This window comes from Symphalangus syndactylus, chromosome 17 (genome assembly GCF_028878055.3).
Source record: "Symphalangus syndactylus isolate Jambi chromosome 17, NHGRI_mSymSyn1-v2.1_pri, whole genome shotgun sequence".
Classification (NCBI taxonomy): Eukaryota; Metazoa; Chordata; class Mammalia; order Primates; family Hylobatidae; genus Symphalangus; species Symphalangus syndactylus.
This window is the reverse complement of record NC_072439.2, coordinates 62,281,584-62,303,232: the sequence shown is the minus strand read 5'-3', so window position 1 is coordinate 62,303,232 and position 21,649 is coordinate 62,281,584. Positions and strand designations below refer to the sequence as shown.

Sequence of the window (21,649 nt, the reverse complement as noted above, 5' to 3'; positions counted from 1 at the left end):
TGAATGTGAGAGAATCTGTAGAATTTAAGGCCGTGGACACATGATGTATTTCCACATATTTCCAAAATTTGTTTTTACAAATATTTAAGATATAGTTGTTAAGCAACTTATTAATCAAAATAGGCCTCTCACATGATACTCAGAATTGCCTGACCCTTTCACCCTGGCTACGAAAGGTAGGACAGGACAGATGGGAGTGTTTCTCAGCCTACAGAGTATCAAAATATATATTATTTTATTGTATTTTAATAGGTATCTTTTCCTTGGATGTCAGGCAAATACACTTTAGTGCAGCTTTTGAACAATTAACATACTGGCAGTTTAAAATTATTTAACAGGGACATTTTATCATTATAAATGTGTAAATGACATTTAATTGATCTTAAAGGAAATGATTTTATAATTAATTAAAATGATCTAGTGTCAAACACTAAAACTAACCCAGTATTTACATTTTTAAAAAATTTTAGAATGAAATCTTGGAAATTGCTCTGGATCAAAAAGGACTTACCAATGATAGAAAAATTGCTTTCATTGATAAAAATAGAGATCTCTGTATCACTTCTGTGAAACGATTTGGGAAGGAAGAACAAATTATCAAGCTTGGTAAAATAATTTTAATACATTTTAAGTTTTAATTGTCAACTTTCTTATATTTGCTGTAATAAATAATTTGAATGAATCTGGAAATGTTTTAATGTTTTGATCTTGTAATACTTCTTAGCTACTTAATCCTTTTTTTTAAAAAGTAGGAGTGAAAGTTTGTTAAAAAGCTTTATTTTTAAATTTTTATTGTGTTTTATTGAGACAGGGTCTCACTCTGTCACCCATGCTGGAGTGCAGTGGCAAGATCAAGGCTCACTGTAACCTCTGCCTCCTGGGCTCAAGTGATTCTCCTGCCTCAGCCTCCCAAGTAGCTAGGACTACAGGCATGTGCCACCATATCCAGCTAATTTTTTTGTATTTTTGGTAGAGACAAGGTTTCACCATGTTGCCCAGACTGGTCTCGAACTCCTGAGCTCAAGCTATCCACCTGCCTCGGTCGCTTAAAGTGCTGGGATTACAGGCGTAAGCCACTGGGCCCGGCCTATTTAAAAGCTTTAGAGGAGGAAAGAAAGGAAATAAAGTAAACTTGGAAGAGGGCAAGCAGGCAGCTTGAGAGATCAAGTGCACTGTTTGATCTTTGACTTGGGGTTTTATACTTTGGCATGCTTCTGGGGAGTTGCAACCCTACTGCCCTAATTCTTCCCTTGGGTGGGCTGTCCACATGCACAGTGGCCTGCCGGCACCTGGGAGGGGCCACATGCACAGTGTGTTTACTAAAGTTATACACATGCTCACTTGAGGCGTTTTTCCCTTACCACTCCAGTGTTTCTAGAGGAAGTTTGTATACCAGTTAAACTCCTCCACCATTTTGCCTGTTAGTCATGTGTGAGCCCACTCACCTAGCTCTTGAGATCTTATTGAGAAGCTACTGATTTCCAGTTTTGGTGTTTATATTGAGAGACTACCTTTCCCTGGCACTGGCTGCAACCAATTATTATTTTAGAGAGACAGCTTAACAACAGCCTGACCATCACCTGATGGTCACCTGACATTCCTGGTGCTGGTGGCAGGGGCCTCTCCTGCCTTGCTCATGTCTGCCTGACTACCTGCTATAACATTTCCACCCTCAAGAGTCCAAGACCCCAATTCTATGGGGAAAATGGACAAAAGTCAGTCTTCTGTAACTGCTTCCTGCTGACAGAGGGGCAGTGGTGGTTATTCTGTGGATCTTGGCCTCTTGCTAGCTGTCAGGGCAGGATGGCTCTGTGGGTTGGTGAAAGCAGTATGCAGCTCGGTCCAAGGGAGACAAGGGAGGACTTCACCTCTGTCATGTCCCACTGATGGGCAGACTAGGGGTCCCCTGTAGAAGAGTGACTCTTGAATATTGAGGGGACGGTATTCCTCACTGAGGATCATCTGGAGCTTTATGGCCTGCAGGCAAGAGGATTAACTTAGTAGCAAGTCTTTAGCTGCTGCAGCTAAATTGTCACTGAAAGAAAGATTTGCAAATTAAAAATATAACGGTTCTAAGTAAAGCATTCAAATATTTCTGTAAATTCTTGTGTGATTGTTTTATATGTGTTTTTCACCATTATAGAGTCAGAAAGTAGAGTCATATCTACCAGAAATTATATGGGATTTTGTTTGTCAGGCATTTTAAAGATCTATTTTTAATTCTTACATATTAAAGCTAATAGCACATTAACATTCTTTTTAAATTAAGGAACAATGGTGCATACTTTGGCATGGAATGATACATGCAATATCCTTTGTGGACTTCAAGATACTCGATTTATAATGTGGTATTACCCCAATACAGTTTATGTGGACAGAGACATTTTGCCTAAAACATTATATGAAAGGGATGCAAGGTAACATTTTACTGCGTATAATTCTGTTTTGTAGTAAATAAAACTCTAACAGAATATCATGTTTTTGCTTCTGTTTTCAATCCTGCAAGGTGTTTTACACATCAGTCAGATTTATTGATGAATAAATTGTTCGGCTAAAGCTAGCTTGAGACTTAAGTGAGAGAATCAAGTTGAAAGTGTGGTATGATATGAATTATTTATTTGTCCCTTATATGAATATAATTTTCAAGCTTAATATTGTGTAATGGTAGCTCAGGTAGTTTTCTCAGTGTGATCAAGTGATTTTAGTCTAGGCACTCTTTAAGATTTTTCAGGATGCACAACCTTGTGACAACTACCCAACTTTGTCACAGATTATCATTGACGTTAACACTTTCAAGAATGTAAATGTCTCTAGAATTGAATTTTTGATTGATATTAAAAGTAGGAAAAGACCAAAGTTACTGAAATTTTTTAAAATTTATATGCTTCAGAAAATCAAACCATTTATATTCCTAAATTCTCTAAGAAATAGCAAGGAGATCTCTTATTCTTGACAAAATAGGAATACAAAGGCTTCTTAATTCTAGACCTTAGCTTAGTTTTCAAATCTGTTTTGAGTTTGTTTTTAGTATTCAAATCCAAAACCTTAACAAAACCAGAGAGGCATCAAAATAAAACAGTGTGTTTTTAAAAGTGTTTGAACTAATGAAAAGAAATTAGTATTTAAAGGTCATCTCTTTTTATTTATTTATTTTTAGAGTCAAGATCACGCTCTGTTGCCAAAGCTGGAATGCAGTGGTGTAATCATGGCTCACTGCAGCCTGGGCTTAAGTGATCTTCCCAAGTAGTTAAGGCTGCAGGTGTGAGCCAGTGCGCCTGGCTCACCTCTTTTTATTCTGAGAAAATAGTCTTGGAATTTAGTTTACTTTTTATTGTTTTACCCTTTAATACTTTTAAAAGCTGAAGCTATATAAATTATTGTTGTGATTTATCTTAAGCCTCAGGGAAAAAAAGATGATTTCAAATGCTCTTAGGAATAGCTCTCAAATATGTAATAATTTTTGCTACTTTATATAGCAAGTTATATTCAAATGTTTACATTCAAAATTAATTCCAGGGAGAATGTATGTATTCAAATAAATACATTGAAATTTTTTTGAATATATACATTCTCCCTGGAGTTAACCTTTGGGGGTGTGCCTTTTGGAGATTGGGGACTCCGTGTATATTTCACGATCCACTCCCCAGATTTAATATACATGAAAAATTTTGCTCAGAATACAACTTTAAATTGTACTTTGCTTTTTTTTTCAACAGTGAATTTAGTAAAAATTCCCATATTGTGAGTTTTGTTGGAAATCAAGTAACTATTAGAAGAGCTGATGGCTCCTTGGTTCACATCAGCATATCACCATATCCTGCTATTCTCCATGAATATGTAAGCAGTTCAAAATGGGAAGATGCTGTAAGACTTTGTCGCTTTGTTAAGGTAATTTACATTTTAGATTAATAGTTGTATATGTATTTCATAGTAGTTTACCTTGGTGCAAAATGAGTAATGATAATAGGCTTAAAGGCTGGAAAAATTGTGAATAAGATCATGTCTTTTGTTTTATAAGTAAAGACATGAGCAATACAGAGGAATACATGTTGCTGTGTGATTTATTCTCTGAAGGTGCTATAAAAATTTGGACTGTTTTTCCATACTGGCACATATAAAAATCTGTGGAAATTTTTTGAAAGTCAGGTTCCCAAGTTCTACTCCCGTAGAGATTCTAATTCATTATATCTGGATTGAGTCCTGGGCATATTTTTTAATTTCCTCAGATGATTGTTTTGTACAGCTAAGGTTAAGAATCTCTGCTTTCAATCAGCCTTGTTCCAACTTGGTTGAATCTAGTATTTTTCAAACATGTTTGACCATAGACCTTTTTTATTGAACATAAGTGAACATTCCTTAGAATACACTTTTGTGAAAAGACTTTTAGATGCTTTTTTTTAACAATGGGTTGTTGTTGGTGAATAGCATCATTGTCTGGGGTAAATACCCGGAGTTTGTCATCTCACACCAAGAAAATCAAGGACGGATACATGTGGGTAGGTTAAGGAGTGGAAAGTGTAACAGGCAGAAGAAAGGAGAGAGGAGAGCAGCTCCTTGCCAGAGAGAAGAATCCAAAAAGGGAAAAGTGGTGGACAGCAGCATATTTCATAGGCAGGCTTGAGGAGGCTGTGTCTGATTTACATAGTGCTCACAGATTGGTTTGACCAGGTGTGACATTTACATAGCATAGGGAAGGCTGATCGACCCACCCTAATCTTATTATGCAAATAGACTTTCCACCTGGCCAGTGCCATCTTGTCTACTCCTTACTGTACAGATGGCTGGCAAAAAGAAAAGTTGGAGCTGCCGTTTGAACATCCCTAGTCCCAGGTAGTATATTGCTATGGGCACAATTACTGGCATTCACTCATGCAAGCTTCCAGCTTGCTTTTTTATGTCTGCAGCTCTATTTTACAGGCTGCTCTTTGTTAGAAAAGAAAATGATTTGGGGGCTGCTTTGCATTAAAAGAACAACCTTATCATAAAGGACTTCTATACCCTCACTATCTGCCTAAGTAATTTCTTCTTAACTGGTACATCAGTAGCAATCTACCATAATATCATTATCTGAGAACTTCACTGTTTCTTTGGTTCCCTATAAATTACATTCTTTGACACCTCGTCAAAAAGACCAGAAGGTTTATAACCTTGAGTTATTATTTTAAATTCAGAAATAAATCCTTAATAACTCAAAATTGAAAATTTCAGAAAATTTCATTCAAAAGTTTTCTGTGTATTAATATATTTTAACAAAATGGCCACAATGAAATTTCCACATTATTAGTTTTTTCAATGCCCTGCTCAGTAATTTTTATTTTTTAAATTAAAATATCATCTTAGTATGAGTATTTAAATCACTGCTTATTTTAAGGCAGTTCAGTCACATAGTTAAGATAATTGTTCTCATACTTAACTTTAGGAGCAAACCATGTGGGCTTGTCTAGCTGCTATGGCAGTTGCTAATGGAGATATGACTACTGCAGAAATAGCCTATGCAGCAGTTGGTGAAGTAAGTAATTAATGTTTACATATATGTACATGTGTTTTTTCTTAGCATAATTTGTTATATTTCTGTTACTATCTACTTCAATATTTTTCTTTTCTTTTTTTAGATTGATAAGGTTCAGTACATCAATTCTATAAAAAATCTTCCATCTAAAGAATCAAAAATGGCCCACATACTACTGTTTAGTGGCAACATACAGGAGGCTGAAATAGTACTTCTTCAGGCTGGCCTTGTTTATCAAGCAATCCAGATCAATATTAATCTCTACAACTGGGAAAGGTAATAAGAATGCTTTCCATCAATTCCAAAATCTGTTTGACCTTAATGTATTTTTCCATCTACCACTTAGTAAATTACATTTTCCACTATGTTTTAGTTTCTTAACACCACAGAAGAATTTATTCATATTTATATTTGTGAATAGTTTGCAATTTATTTCTTCTCTGAACTTTTGACTGATTAAAAGTTGGGGTGTGAAGAAGAGAGGCTAGGATGTTTCCTAAATTTTTGGTTTTAGTAACTGGAGAGATCATGACACCATACCATTTGTGGATTTGGTAGGGAAGATGGTGAGTTTCATTTTAGCCAAGTTGAATTTGAAATACTCGCAAAGAGATATAATCATTGATTAAATGGACCTGGAGCTCATAAGAAATATCTGAACTAGAGGTTTAGATTTAGGAGTCATTAGCAAATGGATAGTAGTTGAAGCAAGAGAAATGGATGCAATTGCTTGGGGAATGTGTGGAATGAAAAGACATCCACTACATTATGACATGGATGAAAGAAAAGAAAGACACCAAATGTTATTCCATAAAGCAGCCAGACAGGCAGAGAAAAGAAGAACCAAGAGAGATGTGTAGTACTAAGGAAGAAAGAGGAAAGGATTGGTCAACAGCAATTGACAGCCTTACATTAGACTCTTGGACAGATTGCTTTCTGAGGCAAAGTGGCATGCTGCTCTTCTCTGTGACATAAGAGGTTCCTCCCACTCATTCTCTCAGGTACATGTCTCTCAGTGAACAAAACTATAGTTTTTATATACTCTTGATGTTAGTATGTTATGGAATTGACATATTTTTCCAGGTTTGAAGTGTCTTTCATGATCTTTGTTTCTGCCTGGGCTGAAAAATAACCCCTGTATCTGTCAATTACAAGGCTCTTTACTTAAACTTCCTTAGATTGGAATTTGTATAGTTATTTTATCTCTGTCTTTCCCTTGACTAAAAGTAACAAAAATGGCAGATGGTTAATTTTATGATTGACATACTGTAGTCTCCTTGTTTAATTTATGCCTAATGATCTATACTATTCATATAATTTAGCTACTCTATTTTTGTCCTTTATTAACACAAATTCATTGTCATTGTTTATCTGTACAAAGGATCATGAAAGATGTTTTTAATTCTATAAAAATAAATAGGCTGCGAGGTACAGTGGTTCACATGCTTGTAATCCCAACACTTTGGGAGGCTGAGGCAGGCGGATCACACGGTCAGGAGTTTGAGACCAGCCTGGCCAATATGGTGAAACACCGTCTCTACTAAAAATACAAAAAAAGCAGCTGGGCATGGTGGCACAAACCTGTAATCCCAGGTACTCGGAAGGCTGAGGCAGGAGAATTGCTTGAACCCGGGAGTTCCAGCCTGGGCAACCAGACTAAGACTCCATCTAAATAAATAAATAAATAAGCCTTTGTCTTTGTCCTAAATTTATTCATAATTCATAAAGTTTAAGGTAACTAGTTTAGAGAGTGTGAATATTTTTTAAATTTTATGTTAAATAACTGATAGAAAATTGTATGTATCATTACCCAGCCAACAGAGTTCTATGAGAAATGGGGAAGAATTGTGTTTATAGCATTCTTTTGACCAGTGTTTTTGAAAAAATATGTTGAAATCATAGACACTACTCTTGCTATAGCATTCTGAATACTGTACAATTTAACAAAAAAATTTTAAGATAATGGTCTTTATCTTAAAATGCTTATAACCTAATTAGGAATTCCATTTTATTGTCATTAATAATAGTCAAATGTCAAAATGATGAAGAGTATTGCACATAGAATGAATATTAACTACCTACTATGTAAAGGTAATGTAAAATGTTTCTGCTGTTCAGGAAGCATATAATCCATAAGGGGAAAGATAACATAAATATCTGCAAAGATAAATAATTAGAGAGATAAACAGTAATCCAGTAAAAACAATATAAACAATGGTACCAGCAGTACATAATTAACCGCTTGGTGACCATTAATAATCATTTTGCAGCATTCCTCCTTTTAGATTGATACGGTTCAGTACATCAATTCTATAAAAAAAAAACTTCCATCTAAAGAATAAAAAATGACCCACATACTAATGTTTTGTGGGAACATACAGAGGTTGAAATAGTACTTCTTCACACTGGCCTCCACTTATTCAGTGGTTATGATGTGCTAGGAATTAATTGTGCTAGACATTTTCTATATATCATGTGGTTAGGTTATCTCAGCAACTCCAGAAGTATAGACATTACCAGCCCCATTTTACAAATGAGGAAATTGAGGTTTACTTATAAATAAGCACAAAATCTAGGATTTGAACCCCCAAGTTGTCTAATATCAAAGAAGAGCTCAATTTATCACTAAGCAATCAATTATCTATGGCTGGTACCATTGCATATATCGTTTTGTTTTTTTTTGAGACGGAGTCTCGCTCTGTCATCCAGGCTGGAGTGCAGTGGCGCGATCTTGGCTCACTGCAACTTCTGCCTCCTGGGTTTAGGTGATTCTCCTACTTCAGCCACCCAAGTAGCTGGGATTACAGGCTAATTTTTGTACTTGTAGTAGAGACGGGCTTTCACCATGTTGGCCAGGCTGGTCTCAAACTCCTGACCTCAAGCAATCTGCCTGTCTTGGCCTCCCAAAGCACTGGGATTACAGGCGTAGCCACTGTGCCTGGCCATGCTTATGTTGTTGTTACTGGATTACTATTTCTCTCTTTATTTATCTTTGCAGATATTAAATCGTCTTTCCTCTTACAGATTATATACTTCCTGAAGAGCAGAAACATTTCACATTATCTATACATAGTAGGTAGTTAATATTCATGCTCTTACTCTCTATGCAATACTCTTCATCATTTTGCAGCATTCCTCCTCTTCAAACATTTATTGGGTGTAGATACATGCAGTGAGTGAGTAGGTATCACAGAAGAAGGTGAGGAAATTTGCCTCTGATGGCCTATAATATAACCTTCTGAACATTTCTTGTACCTCCTTGATCCAAATGAAACCTACCTTTATTTGGAAGAGAAGGTAGAGAAGAGAACACCACTTCTCTACCAGTCCTCTCAAATGGAGTCAATTTATTCTCTCCACTTTACATTCCTTAGGATCCAGTGTGAATGGAGTTGGTGTCCTTTTTGCCTCCCTCATCTTTACTTCCCTATCTTATAGAATCTCCAATCCTTTAAGGCTTATATCATGTGTCTCTACTTATTTTTTGCTGAGACCTCAAACTTTCCCTGCTATCCTTATATCCTGTTCCCCGCATGCCCCCCTTCACCTTCCAATTCTCAGTAAGGGACCTTGTCTTGAGATTATTAGATCTCAGGGAGAGGGAGAACAAGAAGGTCAAAGAAGATGTAATGAGGAAAGAGAATGAATTCTGGGTGCTCCTCCATCCTTCTTATCTCCTGGCGTCTCCTTTTCCTGTGTTTCCTGCTTTTACCTAACTATAAGCCAGTGGGCTGATCAGGTGCTAGTAGAGATCTCTGAGTCTCCCTGACAAGATGATAAAGATCCCAGAGCATTGTTCCTGGATTCTGACCATTATTTATACACTACACTATCTATACATTTAAGACTCCAAAATATGCATCTCTCATCTAGCCTTCTGTTCTGCCCATATTTGCTTCCAGAATCAATTCTCCAACTGCCTACTTAACATTTCCATTAGATATCTCACATTTTTTAGCTCAAATTTATGTTTATTCCCTCATAAACCTGGTCCTCTTCCAGACTAATCTATCTTATCATTCTTTCAGCTGTACAAAGCTGGAAATCTAGAAGTTACTTTTGACATTTTCCTCACCTTCCTCCTCCCTATTATCAACCATTTCCCTCCCAAATGCCTCTAACACTCATCCACTCATCCACTTCACTACCAGTACCATTATGTAAGTTGATCCAAGTTTTTCTGCTTAATGTCATCACTGATCTCCCTATATCTGCTCTGTCTCTTTCCTACCCATTCTTCACTCTGCAGTCATAGTGATCTTTTCACAATGGAAATCTGATTGTATCACTCTTGACCTCTGATTCACTTCAGTAAAACCCACTTCAGTGAAATTCATAGTTTCCCATTGCTTTTAGCATAAATATCAAGATTGGATAAGAAAGGACTGCAAATATTCAGCAAAAGTAATTATAGCTGCTAAGAAACTCTCAGGAAACTTATATATTGTTTTCATTTCTAAGTTCTACAGATATTTCTGAAACAATTTGGAGTATTTGTTCCAACTGCTCATTCATTCATTCATTCAACAGATAATTGAATGTAATCCCTTAGTATCCATGAGATGGGTAAGGATTGGTTCCAGGACCCCCAGGATACCAAAATCTGGGATGCTCAAGTTCTTTGTATAAAATGACGTAGTACTTACATATAACCTATGCACAGGGCTTGAATTTGTTTGTGTACCTTAGCTGCAGGGAAGGCCCACATTGAATATGTGCATAGAACAGAGCTGTACTAGATTTTTTTGTACGAGTATAAGGTAATGGTTAAGCTATCTAACAATTTGAATTTGTTTACCTTTAATTGACTTTCTACATCCAGTTCATAAGGCCCAGTAGGGAGTGGGATATACAAGTTTAATGTTCATGAGAGATCCTAGACATTGAGGGAAAGCCAGTGAAGGAATTATCAGCCTACAGACAGTAGTTGAGGCCATGAGTATGGCTGAGGTTAATCACAAAAACTTAAGAAAAGAGAGCAGCAAGCAGATATCTGCTGAATACCAATATTTAAGGGTGTGCTTTAAAAAGAGAATTTAGCAATAGAGATCAGAAGGGACGAAAAGATGGAATTTTAAAAAATTGTTTATTATGGAAAATTTCAAATACAAAAGTAGAGAGAATAGTCTGAATGTACCCATCATTCACTTCAACAATGATCAATTTGTGAACAATTTCTACCCTTACCCTACCGTTTATTTTAAAGCAGACCCCAATCATTATATCATTTTTTCTGTAAATATTTCAGCATGTATCTCTAAATTTTTTTAACATAGCCACCATATTGTGGTCATACCTTAAAAAGTAAACAGTAATTATATTCACTGTTCTTATTTCTCTGTTTCACTCATAAGTGTTTTGTTTTGTTTTATGGTTTGTTTGAATCAGAATCCAGTAAAGATCCACACATTGTGATTGGTTGATATGTTCTTAAATTTATTTTAATCTATAGCTTCTCCTATTCTTTTTTGTGTTTTCTTGCAATTTTCCCATTGAAGAAACTGGACCTATAGAATTTACCATAGTGTGGACATTATTGGATCTTTGGACAAAGATTGCATCTTTGTGGTATACTTTAACATAGTCATCTGTCCCCTGAATTAGTTGCAAATTGGTTGTTGAATCTAGGAACTTGATTAGATTTAGGTTTTATATTTTTTTATAAGACTTCATTATAGTAGTGTTATATGTTTTCGTAATGACTGGCTGTAGTGGTTTTTCATGGTATTTTTTGTGATGTTAGTAGCCATTGATGATCATTGCCCAACTCTATTAATTTGAGCTTACAAAATGGTGATATTCTATCATTCCAGAAGGATAGAATTTGTTAGATGCTAAATACATTAGATTGCTTTTAATATCCCTGAATCTCTATATTTGTTTAAATTCTCTAGAAGGGAACAGATTTTGTTTTGTTCATATGTGATATTCCACTTGAGAAGCATAGTCTTGCTGGTTTATGCTTCTGTCTTTCATGTTTGAATTTGAAAATTGCCTGCAACCTAGTAAGGTACAGCTCTTGAAGAGTTATAGGTAAGCGAGTTATCTGTTTGCTATCCACTTTGGACATTTGGTAGTAGTCTGTTCTTAAAAACTGAAGTTAAGAGAGGTAGAAACTAGAAACTCTGAATATGCATGTTAATCCTTTATGTGCATATTAATAAAAATAATTTCTAATCTACCAGTTATACAAAGTGATTTTGCTTCATTCAAGTTATGCAAAAATCATATTTTGAAGTTATAACATCTTTTTATATAACTTCCTTCTATTTAAAATACATGGATTTATTCCAGCCTTAGAATCTAATGTCACATTTGTTTGGTTGCCAAATAACCATTTTAAAACTAGAGACATACTGTTCCCAAAACCCTTATATAATTTGGAGTAAGTTCCCTCCTAAATATGGAGAAGAAACATTTTTTTACCCAGTATGTGCTTTTAGAGAACATTTAAAATAGCACATATCATTTGAATGTCTACCCTTAGCCATTGCTATTCAATCAATTGATACATATTTTATTATAATAATAATAATGACAATGATAGATAGTTCTTAGGATCTAGCATCTAAATGCGGGATTAGACATTATATTCTATTCTTCTTACATAATTAAATGTATTGATGTTTCATACCATAGTATCTCTTTCGGAATTTTGGAAAAGCTCCAACCCAGAATGGATGCTTTTATGTACTCCCCATTGAGAATACTTTCAGTTTTGCACACTCAAGATCTCTTTCCCTGATCATATACAATCATAAAGAAAGAATGGAAGATGGAGCTTCTAAGGTGACAAAAAAAAAGTAGCTCATCAGTCTCCACTCACACATAACACCACTGGAATCAGAGCCTTAGGGATATACATGGGGGGATTATATGGGAGAGGGTTAGCAGAACTGAGGCATCTTTACTTCTGTTTCTCCTTTTTTGAGCCCCTGTGAATTGCTTTTTGCCTTCTTTATCTTCCACTTTTCCCCTCTATATTCTAGTAACTACATTCTTTTCTGCCTGTTTTTTTTTTCTGAAAGACGTAAGGTCACAGAGGAATGAGGGAATTTTGTGAGAATGTGTGATGGTAGCAAATACTGACCCTTGGATTTCACAATACAGTATATGTCAATATATATATAAGAAATCATTTTGCCTAATTTTGGCATTACCATTTGTATTATATATAACTTACATTCATAATTTTTTCATATTAAGTGTTTAATATCTCTCAAAAGTCTAACAGTTGTCAATCAATACATACACCATGTCTAAAATACTTTTTAAAGTGACTATTTAGTTTGATCAATAGTAAGGCAAACCAAGCCAGGCACGGTGGCTCACAGCTGTAATCCCAGCACTTTGGGAGGCCAAGGCAGGCAGATGACTTGAGGTCAGGAGTTCAAGAGCAGCCTGGCCAATGTGGTGAAACCCCGTCTCTACCAAAAATACAAAAATTAATTGAGTATGGTGGCAGATGCCTGTATTCCTAGCAACTTGGGAGGCTGAGGCAGAAGAGCTGCTTGAACCCTGGTGGCAGAGGTTGCAGTGAGCCAAAATCATGCCACTGCACTCCAGCCTGCGCAGCAGAATGAGACCCCATCTAAAAAAAAAAAAAAATAGCCAAACCAAAGCATACTAAAAATGAACCAGATTTTCGTATTGAAGAGTCTAGTTGCAAAAAATCTAATCAGTAGTCAGCTTTGCTAAAACAACAGATTTCTAATAGTTGGCTCTGATAAATCCTGGCTGGAATATTCAGAAGTTATATGTCATATTAGAAAGCAAGAGAACTTGAGAAATAATGTGCTTTTGACTATTATGATGACTGTTATCTTATTTTGAAACAAGATGACAGTGAACAGTGTAAGAGAGCTATAGTCTACTGGATTGTTCCCTACTCAACTAATATGAGTTATGCACAGCATTGCAATGGCTGAGGTGCTGTCCAAAACCCACATGTGACAGTAAGCCTGGAACTGAGGATTAATTTTTTTATTTTCCTGCAAATTATCGTCAGTGTATATATTTTATGTCTTTAGTTTATACGACTGTTTTCAGCAGCAATTTATTTAGTTATCATCTACCATTTAAATAAAATATTACTTTAAAAATAACTTGCATAAGTATTGATTGAATTATAAAACTTAAATGACTGTCAGCTTTTCCTGAGACTCAGATGGCAAAAGGCATTTTGTCATACTTCTTAGCCTCAATTTGTTATTTTCATAAGATTTTTAATTTGCTATAGTAATAATGTAAAGATGCCAGTTTTTAATTTTATAAACTCAGTATAGACTTATGAAAATGGTCAAAATAATGGGACCACTTACATTGTGGGGAAGTTCATTCACTTGAATTACAGGATGATTTCAAAAATATTTTCTGTTTTTTTTTTTTTTTTTGAGTCTTGCTCTGTCGCCCAGGCCGGAATGCAGTGGCGCGAGCTCAGCTCACTGCGACTTCCACCTCCCAGGTTCAAGCGATTCTCCTGCCTCAGCCTCCCGAGTAGCTGGGGTTACAGGCATGTACCACCACGCCCAGCTAATTTTTGTATTTTTAGCAGAGACAGGGTTTCGCCATGTTGGCCAGGCTAGTCTTGAACTCCTGGCCTCAAGTGATCCTTCCACCTTGGCCTCCCAAAGTGCTGGGGTTACAGGCATGAACCACTGTGCCCAGCCTCAAAAATATTCTCAATGAATATTTACCACATATGTACTCTGTATTACTCACCAAAGAGAAATATCTCCCTTCAATAAGTGTATTGGCTAGTGGAGAAAAAAGACTCATAAAAATTGTACTATAAAGAGTGCTGTAATAATAGTATATATATAAATGGGATGAAGCATAGGTAAGATAATAGTCATTTATTTCTACAAGAGGAGCTGGTCAGGGAGAAGAGGCCATGTTTGATCTGGGCCCTGAAGTATATAAGTAGGAATTTGCAAGATGGATGAGGTAGAAAATGGCATTTCATATTGTGGAATAAACAGAGGGAAAAGCCATTTGTCTTATCCCCAACTCCAGAACTCTACTACTTATGGAGTCTGACACAAACGATGTTAATAATCTGTTTTATTTCTCATTATAGGGCACTGGAATTGGCTGTAAAATACAAAACACATGTTGATACAGTTCTTGCTTACCGTCAAAAGTTTTTGGAGACATTTGGTAAACAGGAAACTAATAAACGGTACTTGCATTATGCAGAAGGCGTAAGTATTTCACAATTTTGTATAATAATACATATGCTTTATAAGTATACGTCATATTCATCCTAATGAGACAAAATGTAAATGATTCAAATTTTGAATCTTTTAACCTCTAAAAGAATTACTTTTTGCCTTATGACATCTTATTTTGACTTAATTATATATAGTACTACGTTTTTTTTCTGGAATCTTGCAGGCATGTTTTGATTAACTCAAGTCTGTCTTCATAATATTCTATTTGTGCTAAGGTTGGGTGCTATTTGATATTTTTAGATCAACAATATAGATGGGTGGAATAAAAGCTTCTAACTCATAAATTTTACCTGCCACCAGCTGCCTCTTCTGCTGCATGGGAAATATATATGCACAGAGGGCACTGACCAGAAAATGCATAGTTGGTCACTTTGTAGAATTCTAGAAAGCTAGGTTGCACCTCCTAGAAGTGCCTAGCCTAGGTAGATTTCACTACCTAGAACCAAAGAAGACTCAGCCTTTGCCTCCCAGGCTCCTACCAGAATCTCAGATTTTATTACTCTAATTAGAAGAAAGTCATTCTGGGATGCAGTGGTGCATGCCTGTAGTCCCAGCTACTTGGGAGGCTGAGGCAGGAGGATTGCTTGAGCCCAGGAATTCAAGGCCAGCCTGGGCAACATAGCAAGACCCCACCTCTAAATAAACAAATAAAAATAAAAAGAAGGAAGTCATTCCAGTATAGATCAGCACACAAGGAGACCCAGAATGAGTTTGCCCCATTGCCTAGAGCATAACTGATTATAGCCACTTACCCAGATTCCTTTAGGCTCAGACAGCAGAAACAGAGCTCATGTCACTAGCCATATAGATCCAAGAGGCTTGACTCCTAAGAGCTGTGATTACAAGACGGGGCTGACCTTTCTTTCAGCTCTGTGAACCACTTTCTTTAGCCTTTTATTCATTCATTCGTTCAAAAAATGTATGATTTCTCACTTTGGCCTAGACACTATGCTAGGGGTTAAAATCAGATACAGCCTCTTATGTCTCTGTGGAGCTTATAGATTATGTGGGAACACACCTTCTTGGTATAGAATAAAATGGAATGTTCTGATTGATCATAGGGGCAGACTGGGTTGGAGGAGCCTTAGGAAGAGGAGAGAAGATAAAGAGAAGGCACCCACAATTTCTATTAAAGCCAACATTATCTACTTATTGTATTTAGAACATGTAGTGTCTTGATCTACATTTTTGCACTTCAGAACAATTTTCATGTTAGTGAGGCCTTTGAGACCATTCTTAGAGTTTAGCAGTGCAACTTCAACATCTGGATCCAGGATAGCTACAAGTTGTGGGTTTCATGGTAGAAAGGAGACATGTTTTATAGAAGCTCCACAAACCTTTTTTTGATTTCATTTGGAACCTGCTTAGTACTGAAGTGAATCCTGGGAGTTTGGGCATACTCTACTATTAGGACAAACACAGCATCCCTGGAATCTCTGGGGCTACACTCTGATTCATAATCTATGACAGCAGCCACCATCAAAACAGTGCTAAGCAGCCCAAAGAACTGTGACACAAAGGTCAGGTAATCTGATCTTTGTGTCACAGTTTTGAAAATATGACCATATGTTAAAACTGAGCACCCACCTTGTTTATTGTATAATTTTAAAGCAGATTAAGCTACTCTGCTTTTTCCTCCTCGTCATCAATATTTTTTTAATATTCACATTTGATACTTTTGAAAACATAGGAAATATAGTTCTGATCAGGTGTGGTGGCTCAAGCCTATAATCCCAACACTTTGGGAGGCTGAGGCAGGAGGATCACTTGAGCCCAGGAGTTTGAGACCAGCTTAGGCAACAGTGAGATCCCACCTGTACAAAAAATTTAAAAATTAGCTGGACATGGTGGTTCATGCTTGTAGTCCCAGCTACTTGGGAGAGGTAGGAGGATCACCTGAGCCTGGGAGGTCAAGGATGAAGTGAGTTGAGATCATGCCACTGCACTCCAGCCTAGGTGACAGAGTGAGATCTTGTCAGAATGAAAAAAAAGAGAGAAAGAGAGAAGGAAGGAAGGAAGGGGCGGGGGAGGAGAAAGAAAAGAAAGTCCTTACTATAAAGAAAATTATATTTTAGATAGCAAAAACTTAACATCCTTATCATCTTTTTCATTATACATATATTCAACTGTTACCAAAATATAATACTTTAATCATAAGAGTACCAGAACAACATGGCATTCTTAGGTATTTTAGGGTTTTTTTTTCATCCAGAAACTATATAGGTTACTTTGACTCCCTATGGTACTATGTTCTCGTTTCCTACTTTTCTTCATAAATGTCATTTGGAGTTAACTAAAAATCATAAAGCAGTATTTTATGATGAAAATTATTTTTTTCTTAAAAATTTCCCACCAATGAAATAAAATGTAACCCTGGGAAAATAGCTCTTGGGGATATCTGCATTACTTGCAGATCTTTTGGTTTCATTTAAGTCTATAATCTAGTCATAATATATCATCCATATTTATCTTTGCCAGGCTTATGATCATATAAATGCTTTATTTCAGAACTGAGAGTTAAATAGAAATGGGTCTTTTAAAAATAACATTGAGAAATTTATTCTAGATATCTGGTGATTTTGGTGGGCTCACAATGCATACCACCTGGAAATTTATAAATGAATGGAATCTACCATAAGGGAAGAAGAGAGAACTTTGATAGACACTTAGTTTATGAGCCCTGAAATGTTATTTGGCCATTTCTAATTTAAAATATGGCAATCTGGGATTCTTACAAGGAGTACTGTTTTCCAAGAACCCTGATATTTAGCGTCATTGTACTTGGTCTACAGTAGTGTTCTGTAAATATTTATAAAACAAATTGTAAATCTAGCAAATAAAATCCACTCAAAGAATACATTTATTATATTAAATATATACTCTGCACAGGAAGAAAAGTAGATCTGGGAAATACTTCAGACATTTGCTAGGAAAAAGAAAAAGAGTGAAAGAAATCAAACTCATGAGCAGGATTTCAGAAAGTTTAAAATTTTGAAGATCTGAGTCAACACTCTACTTGGGACAAACCACTTTAGGCTTAGCTACTACCGAAAAGCTGCTTTACAGGTTTTAAGTTTGGAGGAGTTGTTAATAGTGAGGAGTTGTTAGCTGATTACTGATTTGCTGGGTAATTATTTACCTTTTATTCATTCAGTATTTATTGAGTGCCTCCTGTAAACAATGTTTTCTCCTTAGTGCTTGGGATATACTAGTAAATGTGACAGACACTGGCCCTGGCTTTATGAAGTTTATATTCAAATGGAGGTGACAGTTATTTAGGAAATTGTTCATTTCAATTGTGATAATTGCCTTGAAGGAGATGTACGTGGTGCTATAAGACTTTATGAATGGGGGTCCTGACCTATGGTGAGGCAATCAGCAGAGACTGTTCTAGCAAAGAGCATGATATTTGAACTCAGCTTTAGAGGATGAATAGTACAAGCTCACTGTAGGGTAGAGGTTGGGTGGGAGATGAGAATAACATGTTCCAGGAGAGGGAAGGCTTTGAAGTAGGAAACAGTAAAAGCAATGGAGGGATTGACTTTAGGGTTTCATAGGGCAAATTAAATAAGAGAAGCCATTGGAGGGAAATAACATGATCACTTTTTCCTTTTAAAATCCTGATTCCACAAGGCGTGGTGGCTCACGCCCATAATCCCAGCCCTTTGGGAGGCTGAGATGGGAGGATCACTTGAGTCTAAGAGTTTGGAGACCAGCCTGGGCAACATGGCTAAACCCTGTCTCTACCAAAAACAAACAAACAAACAAAAAACTTAGCTGGGCATGGTGACATGCACCTGTGGTTCCAGCTACTCTGGAAGGTTAGGTGGGAGAATCACTTGAGCCCCGGAGGCAGAGGTTGCAGTTAGCTGAGGTCACACCACTGCACTCCAACCTGGGCCACAGAGTGAGACTCCACCTCAAAAAATAAAACAAAATAAAATAAAATCCTGATCCCTGGCCAGGCACAGTATTTCATTCCTGTAATCCCAACACTTTGGGAGGCTGAGGTGGGAGGATTGCTCGAGTCTAAGAGTTCGGCAACCAGCCTGGGCAACATGGCGAGATCTTGTCTCTACCAAACAAAAAAAAAAAATTAACTGGGCATGGTGGCATGCACCTGTAGTTCCAGCTACTCTGGAAGCTTAGGTGGGAGAATCACTTGAGCCTAGGAGACAGAGGTCGCAGTGAGCCGAGGTCACGCCACTGCACTCCACCCTGGGCAACAGAGCAAGACTCCATCTCTGAAAAAATAAATAAAATCCTGATTCCTGGCTATGCGCAGTGGCTCAAGCCTATAATCCCAACACTTTGGGAGGTTGAGGTGGGAGGATCACTTGAGCCCAGGAGTTCAAGACCAGCCTGGGCAATATAGTGAGACGTTGTCTGTATTAAAAATAAATAGGCTGGACGCAGTGGCTCACGCCTGTAATCCCAGCACTTTGGGAGGCCGAGGCGGGCAGATCACGAGTTCAGGAGATCGAGACCATCCTAACACAGTGAAACACCGTCTCTACTAAAAATACAAAAAATTAGCAGGCGTGGTTATTGCACCTATAGTCCCAGCTACTCGGGAGGCTGAGGCAGGAGAATTGCTTGAACCCGGGATTTGGAGGTTGCAGTGAACTGAGATCACGCCATCGCACTCCAGCATGGGCAACAGAGTGGGACAAAAATAAAATAAAAATAAAGAAATACATAATCAATAAAATAAAATCTGGATTCCTAAAAAATAAATGGAAACAACAGTTTTTACAAAATTATCTTAAGATTTTGCCAGTCAGTTGAAGGAGATGATAATAAGAGCAAACGTACGAGTTACTCAACGAATGAGGAAGTGAGGAAGAATCCCGAGTGACTGCTCTGGACCCTGGGTGGTTGGAATACTGGTTGGGAAAAGTCATTGAAAGGTCTTAATACCAGGATAAGAGAACAGACTTCGTAATGAAGGCAATGAGAAGACTTGGAGATTTGTAATCAAGAGAATGACTTGAAAGATAATGTCAGACGTGAAAGATAGCTTAGAGGCGAGCGTGGTGACTAGGAGACTAGTTAGGAAGTTACTATAATAATCCCACTAGGAAATAGAAAGGGTACGATTAATGTAAGAAAAAATTTTAGAAGCAAAATTAAGAGAACAGTTGTGGCTGGGGGTGGGAGGAGAGGTGGTGAGGTAAGGCAGGGCATTTGAGAATGACTCTAGTGTGGGCAGCTGATAGATGGGAATGCCATTAATCTAAAGAGTACATAAGAATATACACATTTTGGACCTTTGAGTTTGAATACATGAAAATATACCATTTTGTATGTGTTTAGAGTGTCTATCAGGTGTCCAGAAGGAGGTATCTAGAAGGCAATTAGAAATATAAATATGAACACAAAAGGACATTGACAAGGGAGAAATAAGGGCTAGAAAACTAAATTTATTGCCTTGACCATCTAGGTATAGTTGAAGCTATATGAATTGATATTTCTTAGGGAAAGTGTGAGAAAACTATGGTTGGACCCTGGTGAATATTAACAGTTAAGAGGTTGTTGAAGGAAACTAAAATATGACACCCCAAAATATGTCTCTTTGACACTTATATTTTTGAGCTAAAGACAAGCTGCAGCAAATGGAAGAGCTCTATTCTTCCCCTTTTCCTCTTAAAGACAAAATATAAATTCTCCTTTATTGGAGATAACTCTTGGTCAGCTCAGGGACGACTCCAGAGCAATCTACCAAAAAACCTTACTCCGTGGCTGCGCGTGGTAGCTCACCCCTGTAATCTCAGCACTTTGGGAGACCAAGGCAGGAGGGTCATGTAAGCCAAGCCCAGGAGTTCAGGACCAGCCTGGGTAATAAAGTGAGACCTTGTCTCTACAAAAAATTTAAAAAACTAGCCAGGTGTGGTAGCATACACCTGTGGTCCCAGCAGGAGGTTGAAGCTGCAGTGAGCCATGTTTGGGCCACCGCACACCAGCCTGGGTGACAGAGCAAGACCCTGTCTCAAAAATAGAACAAACCTCACCTGATTAGTTTCTTCCCATTTATTTTTTTCCCATGGTTTCCAATCTCTGGATTGGTTTCCAATCTCTGCTTTCACTTCTCTAAAAACAGTCTTGTCACATCTTTAAAATTTATTGTTCTTTGCTGAAAATGCTATGTAAGCCAGAGTTCCAAGACACTGTTTTGAGTTACCTTTCACTGAGATTTCTCCTGCTGTGATGTACGCTGCACATACTATTGAACCGGTTTGTTTTTCTCTTTTAATCTGTCTCTCCCATCAATAAACTTACAAGCGTTGAGGAGAAATTATATTTCTTCTCCAATATTGTCTAGGAAGCAGAATATAGGGGAAAAAAAGAGAGAGAAAGAAAGAAGCAGCATTTAGAAAGGAGAGCAGGAGCCAGAAGAGAGTGGTATTATACAGTCTGAGAGATTTTTCAAAGAGTAGTGGTCAGCAAGGTCCAGAGAAGGCTCTTATTCCAGGGCCGTCCATGTACTTCTGCATGTCACCATGCCCTTCTCTAGATATACACATGGGTTCTCACTTCAGGTCCCCCCCGCCCTTTTTTTTTTGAGACAGGGTCTCACTTTGTTGCCCAGGCTGGAGTGCAGTGGCACAATGACAGCTCACTGTGGCCTCAACATACCGGACTCAAGCGATCCTCTCACCTGAGCCCTCTAAGTAGATGGGACTAGAGATGAATGCCAGCAAGCCCAGCCCAGCTAAATTTTTTATTTTTTTGTATAGACAGGGTCTCACTATGTTGCCCAGGCTGGTCTTGAACTCCTGGGCTCAAGCAATCCTCTTGCCTTGGCCTCCCGTGAAGTAAACTGATGACATTGCAACCTCCTATTCTATTCCTGGTGTTCACTATCTCCCTTCTCTATTTTCAAAATCTTTACCACTTCTGGCATACT

General features: G+C 37.3%; 1 protein-coding gene across 5 annotated transcripts in view; it reads left to right on the top strand.

Moving 5' to 3' along the window:
- The window catches only part of IFT80 (intraflagellar transport 80), a 154,167-nt gene that overhangs the window by 128,031 nt on the left and 4,487 nt on the right, over nt 1–21,649 (top strand). For all 5 annotated transcript variants that reach the window (XM_063620374.1, XM_063620375.1, XM_063620373.1 and 2 more), the window contains 6 exons: nt 471–606; nt 2,270–2,417; nt 3,717–3,888; nt 5,420–5,509; nt 5,613–5,785; nt 14,589–14,712. In XM_063620374.1, coding sequence (XP_063476444.1) covers nt 471–606; nt 2,270–2,417; nt 3,717–3,888; nt 5,420–5,509; nt 5,613–5,785; nt 14,589–14,712 — 843 coding nt within the window. The remainder of the gene's footprint in view (nt 1–470; nt 607–2,269; nt 2,418–3,716; nt 3,889–5,419; nt 5,510–5,612; nt 5,786–14,588; nt 14,713–21,649) is intronic.